Raw genomic sequence first — 17,931 nt, 5'->3', positions numbered from 1 at the left:
GCTGGATCTCTTAAACCTAACGTTACTTTAGAACCAGGGAGAACATCCTGCCTTCTACCGTTGACCTGCCTCTTGTTTTGAGACAACACCTGTGTCTTTCACCAATCATATTTATACTCAACGTGAATAATCTCACGTGTGGCTAAATTAGAGTTCACACTGTGCGTCTCGCAAATCCCAAATCATATGTTTCTTTGTTACGGCTTGAAATTCCACTTCGTCTCTCAAGCCATACACGACTGCCTCTTTCACGAGTGGGAAAATGTTGAATGTTTGCATTAAAAGCGCGTAGTCGAGCATGGGGTGAACCCATCACATGATCGCTGCGGTCGCTCTGTGCTGCGCGTCTTTCTTCCATGAGCAGAAGGCAAGGCTGCAGCAGCAGGAGCAGCAGGAGCTTCATGTAAACACGCTGCAAGCAGGGCTTTGTCTCTCTCTCACACACACACACACACACACACGCACACGCACGCACGCACGCACTCGGCTGGTATCCCCTCTTCTAGTCATGCCATGGATATTTTGTGGCAATACCAGTTCCGGATCATCTTACTCGGGGATTCGACGGTGGGCAAGTCGTCGTTGCTGAAGCGCTTCTCGGACGGGATCTACAGTGATGTGGCGGATCCGACGGTCGGGGTGGATTTCTACGCCCGCTCGCTTGACATCGAGCCCGGAGTGAAAATAAAGCTTCAGCTCTGGGACACTGCCGGTCAGGAACGATTCAGGTACATAGGAGAATTTAAAGGAAAAAAAATGCACGCAAAATGTATGTGGATCGAAATTTGTGACGAACCTCTACGGAGTAGATTGGCCCGGGAAATGATGAAGAGGCCTTGCGGTTTGCTGTCGCGTGATTTGGCTGCTATTGTAAAAATAATTAAACCATATAAATAGGGTTCCTTAGCTGGTTATGATGTAAGGAAGTAAGTGTAGACAGTGGAGAAAAGGGTCAGGTGGAGATTATACAGGCCTCGATCCCATGATGCGTTGGCCTATGATATTACTGAAAATGGAGCTGCATCACTGCATTTATTCACGGATGATTGGCAGCCTCCTCACAGGCCCCAGTTTGATTCCACAAGGTTCTGACTCCTTTAGTCTCCCACAGAAGGATTTCAGCTCCATGCTCAAAATCCAGCCTGTTGCTTGTGCTGTTTCATGTGCTCATGCCGTCATGGATCATTTCCTCTGGGCACCTGTTTTTAGAAGAAGCTCCGCTCTCTCAGATCTGCTTTCCCTTTTGAAGTCCAATCTTTGGAGGGTGTTTTTTCTTCAGGCTTCACCACACTTTCACTTTTCTCTTAACTGACTATAAGAAGCGTTTGTGAGATCAATCAGCAATTTTGGAACCGCCAAGTGCACAGATTAGGACTTATGCTGATCTCGGTTAGGCTGGAGCAATGGGGCCAACGACATGGACATGGGCCAGAGGCCTTTAGAGGGGGCCAATGAGCCATGTTTATTGTCTGGTTTGATTCATTTAATTTATATTCAGCCCAATTTAATATCCCCATTAGTCCCTAAACAGGGTAATGGTCTAATTGATACCTTCATTAGGCCTTCCTAATCAATAATCTGCATGCACAATGCAACTTTCTAAATATATTTACATTAGAAAAATCCAAACATGCACACGGCAAACCTGATATTTCATCGCGAAATATTGACAATAGACAGTTTGGTGTGGCCTACTTTAAATGTACCACAACTATTTAATAGTTAGACCTAATTGAAGAGACTTAGACATTAACGTATTTGAAAAAGGAAACGGTATAAATGCTGTGTCAGTGGTCGGCATTCAGTGACCTGAAAGACTTTGCTTCACTTTCTGCCTATTGACGATTCGATTGATTTAACATACGCAACACGATTTATAATCCTTTGGGTTGATGGCGCAGTAACCATAAACACTTCAGTTGGAGGAGACTTGACTCTGACTTTTCTTATTTAACTTCAGACTTCTCTCAACTGACTTGAGACCTTCCCCCAAGTACTTCAAACTGATTCCTATATGACATGGAGTTATGATAGCGCGAAAGCCTTTGACGGCAGGTCACAGTTGTGTGTTCATCACAGCGTTTAGTCATGTTCAAAGGGGATTGATCAGGATAATTTTGCCTTGACTTACTGACACGTGATGAATCTATGTACCCACCAGGTCCATCACAACATCCTACTACCGCAACTCAGTGGGCGGGCTCCTAGTCTTTGACCTCACCAACCGCAAGACCTTCGACCATGTGAGGGAGTGGCACAAGGAGGTGAGTGAGCACATCCTGCCCCACCACATGGTCTACATCCTCATCGGCCACAAGAGCGACCTCAACAAGGACCGCATGGTGAGCCGGGACGAGGCGGAGCATTTGGCGGCCGAGCTGGGCATCCGCTACGTGGAGACGTCGGCCAAGTGCAACAGCAACGTGGACCGGGCCTTCGAGCTGCTGACGAAAGACATCTACGGGCTGATGAAGATGGGGGAGATCGTCACCCGCGACGGCTGGGACGGGGTCAAGAGCGGCCTCACCGGCAAGGTCCTCTACTCGGCCAACGACGAGGAGGAGCTCGTTGCCGCGACCCCCGAGCGGGGCTGCCACTGCTGACTTTGAACGGTCCAAACACTGCCCCGTCACACCAAGAGTTCACCTCGTCTCACAGTTGTCCATCGAAAAAACAAAGTCACTCTGGCTCAGCACCCTGCAATATATCGCCATACATCACTTCCTCACCTTGTGCGTTGTGGCCTCTCCGTGTGTGGGGGTTTTTCCTCACATAATCGGGTCCTTTTCCAACCGGGGACCGTTGTAAATCCTGATGTGTATCTTAACCGGCAACATTTTGTTCTCTCGAAAGCCATGTGGTGTAGCATGAGCTGAGCTGTTTTGGGAACCTTCTTAGGTTCGAGTGACACAAGTGTGCAGAGGGTATCAGGTCAGAGTTCGTAGCGGGTCGCCAACACTGCTTTCCACAGAGCCCGGAGTCGGGGTACGACTGAGTATCCTGAAGACAGATACATTTCACAGAGCACTGTTGTGTGGGTTTGTATCTGTCAAAGTTTGTGCGACGCTTTGCCTGCAATCATTTTCGATTATAGTCTTGTAAATAGCCGTGAAATAGATGAAAGCTATAAGGTCACAGAAAGCTATTTAATGGAAAGTGTGAACTCTTCAACGAGTTAGAACATGTCAAATCAGTGTGCTCCGCCTGCTACTGAAAGCTGTATGTGCACTTAGGCCAAACTGACTTCAACCTTTTCGGTGAATAGATGAGTGAGGCTTCTGTATAAAAAAAATAGATTTTGATGTATACATAAAGACGGGCCATTTTAATTAGAGTAGGTTGGCCTTTAGGCATTCGTATCATAGTATCAACAGGAGCAAGACATCAGGTCTGTTACCTCCCAGTCATCACATCTTAAATGACTCCATCCACCACAGGAAAGCTTAATTGACAAAAATAATAATTTTCAGCCATGAGCCAACGGTGGATACCAATTCATTCAATCCATGTTTATACATGTGCTGCTTTTGTGGGCCTGTGCTTTATGCTGTGTTCCAGAGGTGTCGGTTGGAAATTTTGCATTAAGTTTAATGGAGGAGAGTCACCCCTCCAAGTACAATACTTGGAGTGAGCCTACAACTCTGATATGCCACATCCACACGGTTACTTACAATGCAAAGCTTGTTAGCATTTATTTTAACGGGGATTTTTACAGTCCAAATCAAATCCTCTACAGTTCAGAAGGCAGGTGATGGTTAGTGGATACAAACTGAATAGGTGATCAAGTTCCAAAACGTTTGCACCATCCCTTTATTCTTTCGTCTCTACTGATTCTAACAGTATACTTCCTAAACCTTGGATGGACACCAAGAAGAAATGGCTTTTTGAAAGACTGACTTTATGAAAGAAATAAGCGTATTACTCATCAGCTAAACACCCTTATATACAGCAATAAAAAATGTAAAGAAGAGAATAGTAAAAATCTTTACAACAAACCGTGACCATCCTGTGTAACGACTACGATATTGATGGTGGTCAACCTTCCGTCCACATCCAGTTTACTTCTTATTGTAATGTTAAAGGAGTCATTTAACTTTTTAGGGAATGCATTCATCTGCTTTTCTTTCTGGGAATCAGGTGAGAAGATTAAAACCACTATCATTGCGAGATTTGGTGCCATCGTGCCTGGAAAGACACCGATACTAAAACCTTTGTATGCCAACAGCAATGCACGCGATGCTACACAGAAGTAGCCTCTCTGCAATGTGCGGATGGGTCAGGAAATAGTTCCAGCTTGGCAATCCCTGCAAAACCAGTTCAATCTCCATCTCTGAAAAATATAAGAAATAAGCAAATTTCTGTGAATATTGGACTATGTCTTTCATGATGTATTTTCTATGTTGTTATTATCAAACCAACCTGTTGGGACTTCTGTACTGGAAAAAAATCCTCCCATGTTCGGCTTGTGGGATGGTACTAAGCTCAAAACTGATCAGCTCTTTATCCCTATGGTCACATCTCACAGCTTTACTGAATAAATGTTATTTATTTTATATTTTATGTGATTTCCTTGATTGATTAAAAAAATAAATAGGTGTACAATGAATACTGCTTTGACTCAAAGTTTGTTGTTGTTGTTCAACTAAATGGTTTGTTACCCTTTTCTGACCGATTCATAGAGGATCATAACACAGTTTTGCACATGATCACGTGATGGCATGATGGACATGGTTTGGAGCAAACCACGTCCACCAAGCCCTTTTTTTAAATCTAAAAACAAGATGTAGTTGCTAATAGTGATATCTTGCAATGAGGTTTAATGCGGAAAAAATAACGTAAACAAACGGTTTAAAAAAATCTTGGGAGCACTAGTTTGACAACACAGGTTCATAGAAGGGAATAGTGTTTTATATTTCTGGTGACAGTGGAGCCTATATAAAACATATAATTAGCTAAAATCGATGTAATTTTTACATTTACATTATATCTGCATTATTATCAATTTAAATGTATTAAAGGAAAGTCCCCCTGATGAAATCTGATGAAACATGAACTGGTGTTACTTCTGGTGAGTTAGATGCAAGATTAAACGTATTATTATTATTAGTCTATAGCCCTTCATTTGTCTTTAGATTCCACTATATTTCATATGGATTAACAACTTATTTTCTGATGGCTTCATGTTTATTTGAAACAAATAACAAGCCACGATAAGTTTCCATGGCTACGGTATTTATTTTTCTCGGTGACCATTAACTCCCGAGACTCTTAAACGCCACACAAGCCGGAAGTGCACACAGCAACCAATGAGAGCCCTTCATGTTACCCATCATGCTTTTCGGCGGAAAAGTGTACATAAAACGTGTTTGAATTCGTACAAAGATTGACTATTGGCTACAAATATAGAATAATAATTGCTCTTGTTGTTCTGTTGCTATACAACCTAACATAACAGCACTTGTACGTAGACGAACCGGCACAATGATCTCACCTCTGAGTGAGGTACATGTCGCCACTGAGTAGATGATGCGATGTTCAGGTAACTCGTTAAAAAGGGCTTCTGCCATGTTTGGTACAGGAGGAGTGGGGATAACCACTCCTCCTGCGGAATCGCCATCAAGAGATTTCGGAAGCATAATTTTTAACATAGGGGCTGCTGGTGATCACTCGTCCCGGCGCCCCGCATGAAACTGTTATAAAGAAAAACTAATCTAAAGGGTTGTTGTACCCTCAAAGACACTCAAAGCGGTACGCCGCCATTACTGTGAGCGATTCCCTCATCGACTGGGTCGTTTGTGTGTAATCTGACCGTAACTTGCGACCTCTCGTCGCCTGGGGTCAGGATTCACAAGTGGGATCTTTGAGGCCAAACACCGAACAATTCTCATGCATTCATTCAAAATTCCCTTTTATCAGTACTTGCTTCCCCGCAACACTGCCACGGCGGCAAAGCGGACCCGACAGAACCCGATCGAACGCGATCCCAATAAACCACACGAGCACTGCGCGTCACTCACTACCGATTACCCCGCGCGCGCTTTACATGCGACGGAGATTATTCGGTCAATGAAAATTGAAATCGGTTGTAGTTTTGATTTTTTTTGTCCGGGGTTTAACACAACAGGCGAGCGCTGCTCTGCAGGAAGTCAAGCTATAGCCGCGCACTGCGCATGCGCCCCGGCTCCCCGCAATCTAGGGCAGCGTTTCTCCCCATTTAAAAACGGTAAGGACAAGCTTTTTTTTATTCCGTTGCGCTTGCAAATGCACCGGGCTGTAGCTACACGCGCCGGCGGTAGTTTTGGCCGGTTGGTTTCGGGTTGTATCGCGGATTTGTGGGGCGGCGGCGGCTGTGGTGTGGGTGGGGGGGGGGTGGAGGAGGTTTCAGCCAGCCGGGCTCGCACAGAATGGAGGGGCAACGACGCCGTGCCGCCGTACGTGCCGCCGCACAGGGAGACGTCATTTTGAGGAGGGAGCGGAGAGTTATAACAGGGAGAGTTACGAGGGGGACGTAAGGCTCGCAGACAAGCGGCACGTAACCGTCACACACTGTAAACGCAAAGCGTTACCGCTCCCGGGCGGTACGGCTCACAATAGCGTCCCGCGTTCTCTCCCCCCCCCCTCTCGCTCTCTCCGCACGCCCTACGTATTTTGAAGTGACGCCCTGGCGTTAGCCGTAATGGCCACCGAGCCCATTCAGACAAACGTTAGCCGTTTGGATCTCAACGGAAAACAAGCGGCGCTCTGCCCGCGGGAGGGGGGGGGGGGTGATAACCCACCTAACTTTGTGGTGGTGGGGTGGGGGGAGTGGGGGAAGAATCTGGAGTAGTTTATGTGCTACTAAACGGGGGGAAACTGGCCCTAAGTGTAGCCGGGGAATGGCCTGCTAAGCGCGGGTCCGTTAGCATCTGCTCAGACGTGACGCGAAACTGCGTTTCTCTTTTAATTCGGCGACCGTTACGTTCGGCTGGAGAAATGTGAATAAAAAAAAACAGGTTTTACCGCAGCGTCATTTTTGCACAAATGACGTAACGTCAGCAGACACAGGAGGGTTTATGATAATTCACCAGTCCATACGGTGTAAAGTAAAGACTTAAGTTGGTGTTGCTCGCGTTAGTTCAGAGAAATAAACGTTGGGTCTAAATAAGACATTTGTGTTAAAACCAAAAGTTCAAAGTTTTAAATGATGATGAATATAAATTAATATGAATACTAATTAATTCATTTTTGGAGCTTTTGACTGTTGTATAGCTGGTTGTTATTGTTACAGTTGACAAGATTACTTCTTTTTCATCATTTTCAATAAAAATTGGTTTGTTTTTTTCATCCTCAGCTACAAACTCTTAAACTCGTATTCTGTTTTATTTAAACTTTTTTAAACGCACACATGAAAAATGTATTCAACTAACTTAGTTATCTTAATGCTATGCCGTCTGACCAACAATTTCTCTCCCGAAATCCAGCTTGTCGTGCTTCAACTTGTACGTTTCTGTTTTAAACACGTTAATCCATTTATTTCATTTTAAGATGATCCAACTCCCGGAGAGCTGTTGTAAGAAAGCAGCCCCCCCCTGCAACCTACTCTGAGTGCGATGGCGACCGCCGAAGAGGTCACGGTGTCCATGTCGGAGGTGGTGATGGTGAAGGCCGACGGCGATGGAGACCCCGACGACCCGAATAAGACTCAGGTCATCCTCCAGCTCCAGCCGATCGCCACCGGGTACGTACCCAAAGCCAGGTGTGACCCCCGCAGCTGTTGGCTCCGCGGCGCTCGCGGCGACAGCGAGGCCAATCAGTCACCGACTAATTCCAGATGCCGAGCGTGCTAAACATCTGGACCTGTCAGGTCAGTCCGCCAGGGAGCTGCGAGCCAATGGGAGCGCAGGACGCGGGCTGACGGGATTCCCGTGACAAAAAAAAAACAAACAAGCTTTACTGAACCCGAAGTTACTGTTGCATCTCGGGATGTTTGCATGAATGCTTCTATTTTACCGAGAACAAACGTGAGAAATGCAAACTGTGCTCTTTCCAGGGAGGAGTCGGCTCAAACCGACGCAGCCGGCATGACCGCCGAAGCGGACGCGGGTAAAAGATCCGACAGAGCAATATTCGTGATGAAGATTGAGTGGCGTTTCTCCGCCACCTCGCCCTCAAGGTTTGAACGCTGTCTGTATCTCTTTTGCTTCTCTCAGATCAAGCCGGCGGAGAGAATTTGGAGATCGGCTGTCCCATAACATGCGGCGACTGCAAAGCCTTGTTGCTCGTGAAGAAATTCGTATGCCCGGGAATTAATGTGAAATGCGTGAAGGTGGGGCATTCGTCTATTTTTTATGAGTCTGCAATCATGCACAATGGCAACTGCACTTGCTATTTCTTCTCTCTTTCAACGTGTAAGCATCAAATAGCGTTGTGCCAATGACAAATACACTGCAGCTGATTCAGGTGCATATCTGAAACGATTAAATATGACAAGTGTTTTCTTTCTGTTCTCACCATTTTTAATTTTTTTTTTTTTATTTTGATCATTTTGCTAATCTATTCAAAGGCAGTGTAATGCCAGTTTAATAAAACACGCGCTTGCTTTTTGTCAATCATAGCCGGCAACGCCGAACCTGCAATGAAGAGATAAGCCCGACAAAATGCACCGAAACACAGGAAATAGTCCGGAAAAAGTAGGAGAGAAATCCTTTATTTCGCCCGTCAGCATTGCGAAGAAAACTATGAACTAAATCCAACAAAGACTAAACCTTTTTAAAAAAATGCATATTCCATCGGCTAATTCTGGGGTACGATGACTGACGGGTGACATGCTGCCCTCCTATTTATTTTATCATGTTAGATGATAGTTGATAGATTACATCTCTCTGACCCACAACAGGTCAACCCTAAAAGCAGTTGTTTGTGTCGCTTTGATCTGAACACATCAAAGAAATTCAGTGTTCATGACGGGAAGGTGTGGAACTCTAATGTGAAACTTTTGGAGCAACTCAGGCGGCGTCCAAGAAAACCCCAAAGAAAGGAAAAAGGTTTTAATTTGCCACCTGCCATGTTTTTTTTCTTCCTGTGGTCACAACATGGAAATGAGCGTTGTGTCTGTCAGCGGGGGCTGCGTATAACACATGTTCACAGCGTACGATCCACACACAACGCTAGATTGACTTAATCGTCAATCATTTTTTCTCGTATTGATGGCTATTGTTCACGAATGTGTCATTTTGTGTCTATTTGACTCTGCTGTTTTATGCTTTTCTAGTATGAAGACCAGCTGATCAGCCCCAAGCAGTTTGTGCACATTTCTGGAAAAGCCACCCTGAAAGACTGGAAGAGAGCCATCAGGATGGGCGGGATCATGCTAAGGTGAGGAGGCTTTTATTGGGATCAGTGAGCCCCAGAAGCCATCTTTCACTCTTCGGAGTTCTGGTTGGTTGCGAACTTCCCACAATTGAAAGTTCACAACAGAAATGAATTGGCTGATGTAAGGAGCAGAAATGTCATACATTTTGAATACATCCGAAATGATGACTTCACTCTGTGCGACCTCCGACATTTGTCCGTCAACGTTGAGCTCTAAATTAAATGAAATGAGCATTCTGAAAAAAATCTTTAGGGATTGCATACTTGATGAACCAGAATATTCCCAAGAGCTATTAAGCACACTGTGATGAACAGGCACTGCAGCTGTGATGAGCTGCTGGTTCTCTGGTGTAAAATCATTAGAAATATGAAATGTGTTGCTTCAAGTGATGAACTCGCACACCGTCCCCATCAACTCCACATTAGCCTTTTTTTCACCTGCGCACTGCATGGATATGTTATCCATCCTTTACTTTAGTCACATGCACTGCTTGTATAGCGAGACGCTCTCGTTACCCCGCGTGGTTTTTACGAACTGTTGGAAAGATCCCTTTGTGTTTTCTGCAACCCCCCCCCGAAGAAAAATGATGGATTCCGGTCAGCTCGACTTCTACCAGCACAGCACGCTGTGCACCAACACATGTCGCAGCACCAAGTTTGACCTCCTAATCAACAACACGCGCTTCCCCCCCGACGGCTCTGGACTCACTACGCCCACGTCCTCTCAAGGTGAGAACCGATGCCGCGCCGCCTCCTGCTTTTGCTTCATTTAATCTCATTTAATCTGTGCGTACATTTAATCAAACATATGTTGAAAGCAAAAAAAAAAACACATGTATATAGATTGCAGTGAAGTTCTAGATTACGTATCTTGTGACAAGGAAATTAAATGCATTAAAAATGTATATTGCATCGGCTAATTCTGGTGCCCTCTTATTTATTTCATCATGTTAAATGATATTTGATAGAATACATCCTTCTGACCCCAAAACAACCTTTTATTTTTTTGTTAATTTCTGTGCTTTTTTTGTGTACATTTCAGCCCAGGTTGTCCTCGGTAACGGCGGCACAGTGAGCGACGACAGAGCAGAGGTTCTGAGTGGGAAGATGGACTGGATTTCAAGCTCGCTGGAGGCTGCCGAGAAGAAGGAATCCAACGAGATCTCAGGTCACAAAGAGCATCCCCAACCCCCCCCCAACACACACACGCGCGATTCCTCCCACGGGAAGGACAACTGCAGTTGGAGACCAAACGCAGAGCCCCCCCCCAGTGACTGAGGCTCGCGTGTCTTTGTCTGTCACTCCGCAGAGGAGACGCTGAACTTCTGGAAGGGCATCGCCGACGTGGGTCTGCTGGGGGAAGTGGTGACCAACATCAGCACCGAGCTGGTGGAGCTGCTGAACGGCGTGCAGCAGCGAAGGGAACCCGCTGCCCTGCAGGACACAGGTAGGAAACCACGCCGAAACGCACGGGCCGCCGGGACACCGTCACCCCGACAGGCCACCAGGTGGCCCACTGGAAGGTGCACCAATGGAAAGGAGGAGCCAATTGGATGGAGCAGATGGATCTGGTTTGTGGTGTGACAGGTCCCGGCGGAGTGCTTAACGATTCTTTGTGTTCTCAAGAGCTGAATTTGTCACCTCGTCTCCGACTGACCAAGTGACCCTTTGACTGGTTGCCGCACTGATCCCAGATTCCTGTCTGGTAGAGGTGGCGGTGCTCAGTAACCTCGCCCAAGTGTTCGGCCTGCTCGACTCGGTCAAGAAGACGCTGGAGAACCGCAGGGAGCAGACGGACCCCGGCCAGGAGCAGATCCTCAGCACGCTCAGCAGTGAGTACAGACATCACATGGCCTCTAGATGGTAGAAGGGGGGGGGCCCGTTCTCACAACGTGCTGTCCCCGTGCAGACCTGGAGGTGCAGTTGGAGGACCAGAGGAAGCAGCAGGAGGTGCGAGCGCTGCTCTCCTGCCCGCAGCCGGCCAAAAGCAAGGCCCCCGCCAAGCGGCCGACCAAGCGGCCGCGCCTCCAGAGGCCCGCCTCCACCCTCCTGGCGCCGCCCGTCGCCCAGCAGGCGGCCCTGCAGCCGCAGCAGTTCACCGTTCTCTCGCCCATCTCGCTGTCCTCGGTGGGTCAGCCCTTCGCCATGGCGGGCCTGCCCATGGCCTCCCTGGCGCAGTCGTCCAACACGGTCACCCTGCTGCCCGCCGGCTCGCAGCTCTTCACCCGCTACATGCTCACCGGAGACGGCAAGGCGGACACCATCACCTTGCACCCGTCCTCGGGCCTCACGCTGGTGGGCACCGCCAACGTGCAGGACTCCGGCCAGTTGGGCACGGTGGTGAGCCCCCTGGAGCTGCTGCAGCTCAGCCAGCAGGCCGGCGGCGCCGAGATGGTGCCCTTAGAGGGCCAGGTGGTGGACGGCGGCGGCATGCTGGTGCAGCAGCAGGAGGTGGAGGCCGGCCAGGAGCACACGGTCATCGAGATCAACCCGGCGCCGATGGAGCAGCAGGCGGTGGGGGTGATGGAGCTGCAGCTGGCCGGCGGGGCGGGCGCGGACGGGGTGCAGGGCGCGATGGAGGTGACGATGGCCGGCGGCGGCGGCGAGGAGACGCAGTGCCAAATGCAGGAGGTGCAGACTGGGGGGGTTCAGGGGCTGCAGCTGGACGCTAGCGGGCAGTTGTCCGGCGTACAGATCGTGGTGATAGAAGAGAACACTCAGGAAGAAAACAAGGTGCAATGAGACACGCCTCCGATTTTATCCAGCAGAACAGCGGCGGACTCGTGCTGAGCTGTCACGGACTTGTGAATCTGTAAATATGCAGTTTCCAAAATCCACAGTTTGCCTTGGCCTAAGACCAAGCTCTAGGTGTAGCCATTATTTCCTTATTATTTCCTTTGTGTGTGTGTGTGTGTGTGTGTGTGTGTGTGTGTGTGTGTGTACGTGCTTCTCACAACTCGTAGTTGTTTTTATCTGGGCAAAGAGGCATCACAACAAAAGAACATGCCTGTGTGCTTCTGTTGGATATGAATTTCAAGTATGATTTTGATTTATTACAACTCACACATGTCATTTCTGTCTGTAACAACGGCCACGTTGGATTTTTGGGGAATGTGTCGACATTTCAAAACGGAAGAGAGGCTCTCGAAGCCACTTTCTCCTCATTAGTTTCTGCCAACTACCGAACACAAAATAAACAAGCAAACAAACCGTCATTGAGAGCTTAAAGAGCTCAAGAGTTTTCTCAACTCGATGTCTTTTATTTTGGTCTCACACAAAAAACTAACCACACTAATAAGTCGAACTTAATTTAAAGAGATCCACATCCCATCAATCCCCCGAGTCCCCACAATGACACCAAAACCAACACGGACGCTTTGACCAAACCCATCACAAACACTGGAGTTGCAGTTAATTGGTATCCTCCTTCCAGCCTGAAGGAGAGCTGTGGGGTCCACACAGAGGGCTTCGTGATGGACTGTCGGTTTCTCCTCTTTCTGTTGCTCAGACTCTTTACCAGTTTAACAGTGTTTGAGTCCGTTGCACTGTTGCAACCAAGCTGTACTGTTTTTTTGATTATTTTTTTTTTGCACTGGCCCGCTTTTCTGCAGTTCTTTAGAATTGAGTGTTTTTTTGATTATTTTTTTTTATAGGTTAAATGACTGACTGAGCTCTCACTGGGATTGCATCGCTACATATGCACTTATTCTCTCTGTAGTTTCGTACTACCTGTGTTCATTCACATGCTCCATATATGGATTATTCATTCATTCATTCATCTGGGGCTTTATCTCAGTATGATAGTATGAGCTACTGGTGTGATTGTTTAAGTCAACATATACAAGATGTGTTTGTGTGTGTGTGTGTGCGTCTGTGTGTATACACAGAGACACTTTTTATGCCTGTATTTTTCACTTGTAGGGTCATATTTATTAGTTTCCGTACTGAAGACACGAGCCTCTCTTTTTAAGGCGCAAACTGGGATTAATTTATGCTCAAACCAACAAAAACCCATTCTAGACTTGTCCACTTCCCACGATTTAACTTAACAGATGAGGCTATTTGCATACTGACTTTGTAATGTGTTTTAATATCAGATTAAAACAGGAGAGAAAAACACACACACCCTGTTTCAGTGTTTGCCCACCAGGGGGCGCTGTGTGCCCGCTCCACCTGGGCCAGGGCCGAGACCGCACGTTTCCGGAGGCGTCGAGAGATGGTGGAAACACTCTGCTGCTGTAATCTCTTTTCATGTTTTGCAGTGTGTATATATACGGCGCAATCTGCACCGTCACGGGTGGGGGTGCGAGAAGGGGACGGAGGCTGAGCCGCGCTGACAGGGCACGGCGGCCTGCAGGTTATTACGGTTCCCACTGCTTGTAGCCCCTGATGCGCCACGACAGGCTGTGCGAGGGGCGGGGGAGAGGCGAGAGGATTTCAGTTACACAAGTAGACACACACACACACAAAGAAATATATATATATATATATAACAGGCACATCCACAGGCCAGAGGGTTAAAATGGGACACACCTGGATGGACTGATTGTAGGTGTGTGGCGCACAAAAGGCATCAGAGACAGAACCGCAGGGCGGGGGGCATGGCGGGCTGGAGTTACATCACAGATGGGGGGGGGGGTGGATTGTTTTGGCTCACGGGTTGCACACAGGATGGAAAGGGAAACAGGGAGCAGAACTTGTGCCAGCATCACTTTGAGAATGGAGACACGAGCGCGACGTCTCGTTGGCGGTGGGTTTTAACCCAGGGCCTTTTTTTTCTTTCACGTGAATGAGCAGCTCTTTTAAAAAAAAATCTTAAAATGTAATCCCGGCCCTTCTCAATAGCCCCAAGTGGCAGTTATAGCGGCGGGCCGCGGTCACAATAAAAAGCCGGAACAACGCAGCATGTTCACTTTGCCACCTGAATGATTCTAATTTTGTCTTTGGCTAAAAACACAAAAGCCAAAGTATTAGCTTTTGTCAAATTGTGTTCATGTGATTGCTGTTTTCTGCAGCCTCAGAAACTCAGAATCTCCATTTTTTGGGGTGCTTTCCCCTCATCATCATGCTTCAAAGCCCCCGAGCTCGTGGACCTGCTGGTCCTTCTCCCCCAAAAGGCTCCACCCGGTCTTCTGCACCAAGGGTGACGTCTGACGTCTGATTTTGGAGTTTCTCTTCCTCTGGGCAAGTGAGGCTGTGAAGGGAACTATTATAACTGGCAGCCTGTCCCCCCCCCCCCCCCCCCCCCCCCCTCCCCCCTCCTCCCTCATCTCTCCTGTCTTGCCAGCCATGTTGGCGCTTGCCGGCAGCAGAAGGTGCGAATTTTCCTGTCAGTTCGTTGACAAGCGGACGGGGAGGAGGAGGAGGAGGGAGGGAGGGAGGGAGGGTGGGGCTGATGGACAGAGGTGTTAACCCCGCCGTTGAGTGGGGGGGGGGGGGGGGGGGGGATAGTGGCGTGGTTGTTGACACACACACACACACACACCGAGGCCGGATTGTCACCCCTGTCTGCTTCCTCTCATCTGGCCCCGCGATGCGAGCCGCCTCCACTTCAGCCTCGGGGAGGAAATCGTTCCCATCAGCCCAGCCAGTGGTGCGTTTTTTTTTTTTTTAAATAAAATGGAATCTCCCTCCCCCCCCCCCCTCCCCTTTACACCTCCGGATGCCACGTGCTCCTTCTCTGGCGTCCTCTCAGACGGCTGTGGACAATGACCCCTGTGTCCTAACGCGCCTGTGGGGGCCCTAAAAGTGAACACATTTCCATTAAATCCTCTCTCGCTTTTCAGTGGGATTCATGAACGTCGGCACAGCGTTTTCGGGGGCTTTCCCCCCGAAGTAGATCTTCGGACATACCATCGGGTAATTGAACTTTCGAAATGAAACGATAGGCCAAAGGTCACGGACCCAACCATTCTCTTAAAAAGCACGTACGTCTTTTTGCAATAGATTCATTTTGGAAAGAAAAGCAAGGGTTCGACAGATGGGACGTTTCTCTTTCCCTGTAATCTTCCCTTCATCTTGTTTTTTTCTTTTTTTTTTTCTTCTCAACTCCCAGACTTTCCACCGCGTGTCACGACGAAAGCAGGACAGGTGCATCCGTCCAGGCCTGATGGAAGCGGGTGTCAATGTCAATCATTTGACGGAGGCGAGATGGTGTGAAACGATGTGCTGTTTCAAGTGGAAAATAAATGATTTGATGTGACGTGTGATGTTCGAGCGACAGAAAACGGGAATGAGAGAATTCTTCTTCCCTCTGTTCTTTCGTTTGGTGAAACTGGTCGTCCATTAAAATCCTCTTTCTCGCTGAGAACTCACAGCTGAACTTTGACCTTTGTAGTGCTTTAGGAACTCCCGGTGAAACTTCATCATTTCGCCTGATTTGGTTCCGAATCCAGCGATTTTCAATATAACAATGTAGATATAGTCCCTCATGTAAAGGAGCCGGACTGCATTCTATTTGGTGCACAGTTTAACTGGCACTGCTTGGTTGCAGACCCTGCAGCCAATAGGAATGGAGCGTTCCCGTGGCGAAAAAGGCGTCCTTTTTGTAAGTTTTGCTCCAAACAGCTTTGAGAAAAATAAACGCTGATACTTGAACCTTTAACAGCTTTAACAACTTTTATTGGGATGATTCTGCGCAATTAAAGATTGTGTGGGAACAACAGTGGTGAAAGAACCCGAGAATATTGTATGGACACACACACACACACACACAAACAGACACACACTACCACAGGGGACTGATATATGCCACTAGGATGAGGTCGAGGGAGATGAAGACGAAGCTCAGTGTCCTGGGGATCGGTCTCCGTGACCCGTATTCACCTCCACCTCCACAATAGGGACCCTTTCGACCATCACCCGGCACCGCGGCGTTCATTCTCAGTGTGCGGCAGCCCTCGGGGGGGCCCTGTAATTGCTCGGTGCCGATGAGAACGGGCCCCCCGGCTCAAAGTGCCGCATCACGCCGGGTGGAAATAAAGAAAACTGTCCGGTTGCGGCGCGACGGTGGGGGGACGTGATGGGGGGGGGGGGGGGACTGAGGCCTCACCCCTCTCCTGCTGAGATGAGACGGGGGCCGATGGAGGAACACATGTCGGCCATCTCCTTGGAGGTAATCGCTTTCACGCCGTTCGTGTGGATGACTGCGGAGAACATCTGACATTTGAAGGCTTTTATGTTAAAGTTTCCACAGCTTACAGCCCTGCGTGTGTGTGTGTGTGTGTGAGTGTGTGTGTGTGTGCGTGTGAGTCCCCTAGACTTTGACATCTCGCCGCTCTTCGGCTTATGAAAATAAAAACGCTGACGAGTGTTGAACCGGTTGGGGGGGGGGGGGGGGGGGGGGGGGGGAGAGAGGCTCGGCTCCCCGGGCTGACAGGCCGCCGCGCCTGGTTTTGCAGTGACATCCACGACGCTGTCTCCACCCGTCCCCCCCCCCTAACCCCCCTCTCCCTCCCCCACCTCTACCCGGCCTCCACTCAGGGTGGGGCGGCGGTTCGGGGGCCCCGGCGCCGGCCCCCCTCTTTCAGAGCTGATGGTGCCCCTCGTGCTGCAAACCGTCAGCCTTTTGTGTGTTTTTTCGGCAGCTCCGCGCCTCTCGGGATCCGAGCACCGCCACCACCATATGAATGAATGAATGAATGAATGCATGATTGAATTTGTCCCGGGCGCCTTTTTGAAACAGATAACTTGGCCCGTGCCTGTATTAATAGGTCTTTCTCAGGATGTCAACGCCACGTTCTGACCTCACGATGCCAAAGTGCGTACTGGCAGCGCGACACACAACAAGGTCACGTTTCTGCATTTTTGTCAGTCAGTCTTTTCTGTTTTTTTTCTGTGGAAAATTCGAGGGCCACGCGGCATCCTCGTTGCCGAAAGGTCAACGAAGGCTGAAAAACAAAAGTGGAATTTGTCCTTCAACGGGAGTTGAACGAGCTCCAGGCGTTGAATCCACGGCGGACGCGTCGAGTTCTGAGAGGATGGGAAACGAACGCCTTCCCTGGAAAGGACACGAGACGCCAGCCGAGCAGACGCGCAACTGCCCCCCCCCCCCCCCCCCCCCCCCCTACCAGCTGCACATTTCACCATCCCCACCTATCCAAAACCAAGACGTCGAACGTGACACAAACAGCAGGCCCAACAGCAGGTGACGTTGGGTTTACTGCGCGTCGTGTTTGCTATATGAATGTTTCATGTGACCTTTGTCCGAGGTGACAGGGGTTATTGTTTAGTGGTTAAAGTAAAAAAAAAAAAAAAAAAAAAAACTCGGAGCCGGGTGATTTTTATTATGCAGAGATGCAGGAAGGAAGCATTTTTTTTTTTGTCTTGTCCACCTGCTGCTTCGGACCTCAGTGTCTTTGTACTCAGATCTTCTGTCAAAAGCTAACTATTGAACGTTTATTTAAACGTATTGAAAACCGCGTTACCCATGAGTCCACGTGTCACCTTGACGTAGTGAAGATCTCTTTTTGCGATCACCGGTTGTTCCCCATTCGTCTTTGTTTCAGTCTCACTGCTGATATATTACAGCCACTTCATCGTCATTGTCATCCCGGTGCGCGGGTTTCGGGTTGCTTAGTA

General features: G+C 48.5%; 2 protein-coding genes and 1 non-coding gene across 5 annotated transcripts; all 3 read left to right on the top strand.

Annotated features, from left to right (window-relative positions):
• The first annotated feature begins 224 nt into the window (after positions 1-224).
• Positions 225-4,606, top strand: rab42a (RAB42, member RAS oncogene family a). Its single transcript, XM_037474673.2, has 2 exons — positions 225-728; positions 2,162-4,606. The coding sequence occupies exons 1-2, from the start codon at positions 514-516 to the stop codon at positions 2,601-2,603; spliced, it is 657 nt and encodes a 218-aa protein (XP_037330570.2). The 5' UTR covers positions 225-513; the 3' UTR covers positions 2,604-4,606.
• A 943-nt stretch (positions 4,607-5,549) lies between these two features.
• LOC119219780 (U11 spliceosomal RNA) lies at positions 5,550-5,683 on the top strand. The gene has a single exon (XR_005120539.2). It is a non-coding gene; the product is annotated as a U11 spliceosomal RNA (small nuclear RNA).
• A 226-nt stretch (positions 5,684-5,909) lies between these two features.
• On the top strand, positions 5,910-13,470 carry gmeb1 (glucocorticoid modulatory element binding protein 1). 3 transcript variants are annotated; one of them, XM_037474872.2, is made up of 10 exons: positions 5,910-6,223; positions 7,525-7,717; positions 8,030-8,082; positions 8,190-8,305; positions 9,251-9,354; positions 9,932-10,080; positions 10,394-10,519; positions 10,661-10,798; positions 11,046-11,183; positions 11,261-13,470. In XM_037474872.2, the coding sequence occupies exons 2-10, from the start codon at positions 7,590-7,592 to the stop codon at positions 12,091-12,093; spliced, it is 1,785 nt and encodes a 594-aa protein (XP_037330769.2). In that variant the 5' UTR covers positions 5,910-6,223; positions 7,525-7,589; the 3' UTR covers positions 12,094-13,470. The 3 variants fall into 3 exon arrangements, with proteins under 3 accessions (XP_037330769.2, XP_037330772.2, XP_037330768.2); XM_037474875.2 differs by lacking the exon at positions 5,910-6,223 and having other exon boundaries at positions 6,798-7,717; positions 11,061-11,183; XM_037474871.2 differs by lacking the exon at positions 5,910-6,223 and having other exon boundaries at positions 6,798-7,717.
• The last annotated feature ends 4,461 nt before the right edge of the window (positions 13,471-17,931 follow it).

Source organism: Pungitius pungitius, chromosome 17 (assembly GCF_949316345.1).
Source record: "Pungitius pungitius chromosome 17, fPunPun2.1, whole genome shotgun sequence".
Lineage (NCBI taxonomy): Eukaryota > Metazoa > Chordata > Actinopteri > Perciformes > Gasterosteidae > Pungitius > Pungitius pungitius.
The sequence above is the reverse complement of the archived record's forward strand: the minus strand, read 5'-3'. Positions and strand labels throughout refer to the sequence as shown.

Excerpts from the sequence above, each read along its gene's own strand:
- rab42a (XM_037474673.2), top strand. The coding sequence starts at position 514 with ATGGATATTTTGTGGCAATACCAGTTCCGGATCATCTTACTCGGGGAT. Across the intron at positions 729-2,161 it reads GCCGGTCAGGAACGATTCAG|GTCCATCACAACATCCTACT; the intron begins GTACATAGGAGA and ends TGTACCCACCAG.
- gmeb1 (XM_037474872.2), top strand. The coding sequence starts at position 7,590 with ATGGCGACCGCCGAAGAGGTCACGGTGTCCATGTCGGAGGTGGTGATG. Across the intron at positions 7,718-8,029 it reads CTCCAGCCGATCGCCACCGG|GGAGGAGTCGGCTCAAACCG; the intron begins GTACGTACCCAA and ends TGCTCTTTCCAG. Across the intron at positions 9,355-9,931 it reads ATGGGCGGGATCATGCTAAG|AAAAATGATGGATTCCGGTC; the intron begins GTGAGGAGGCTT and ends CCCCCCCCGAAG.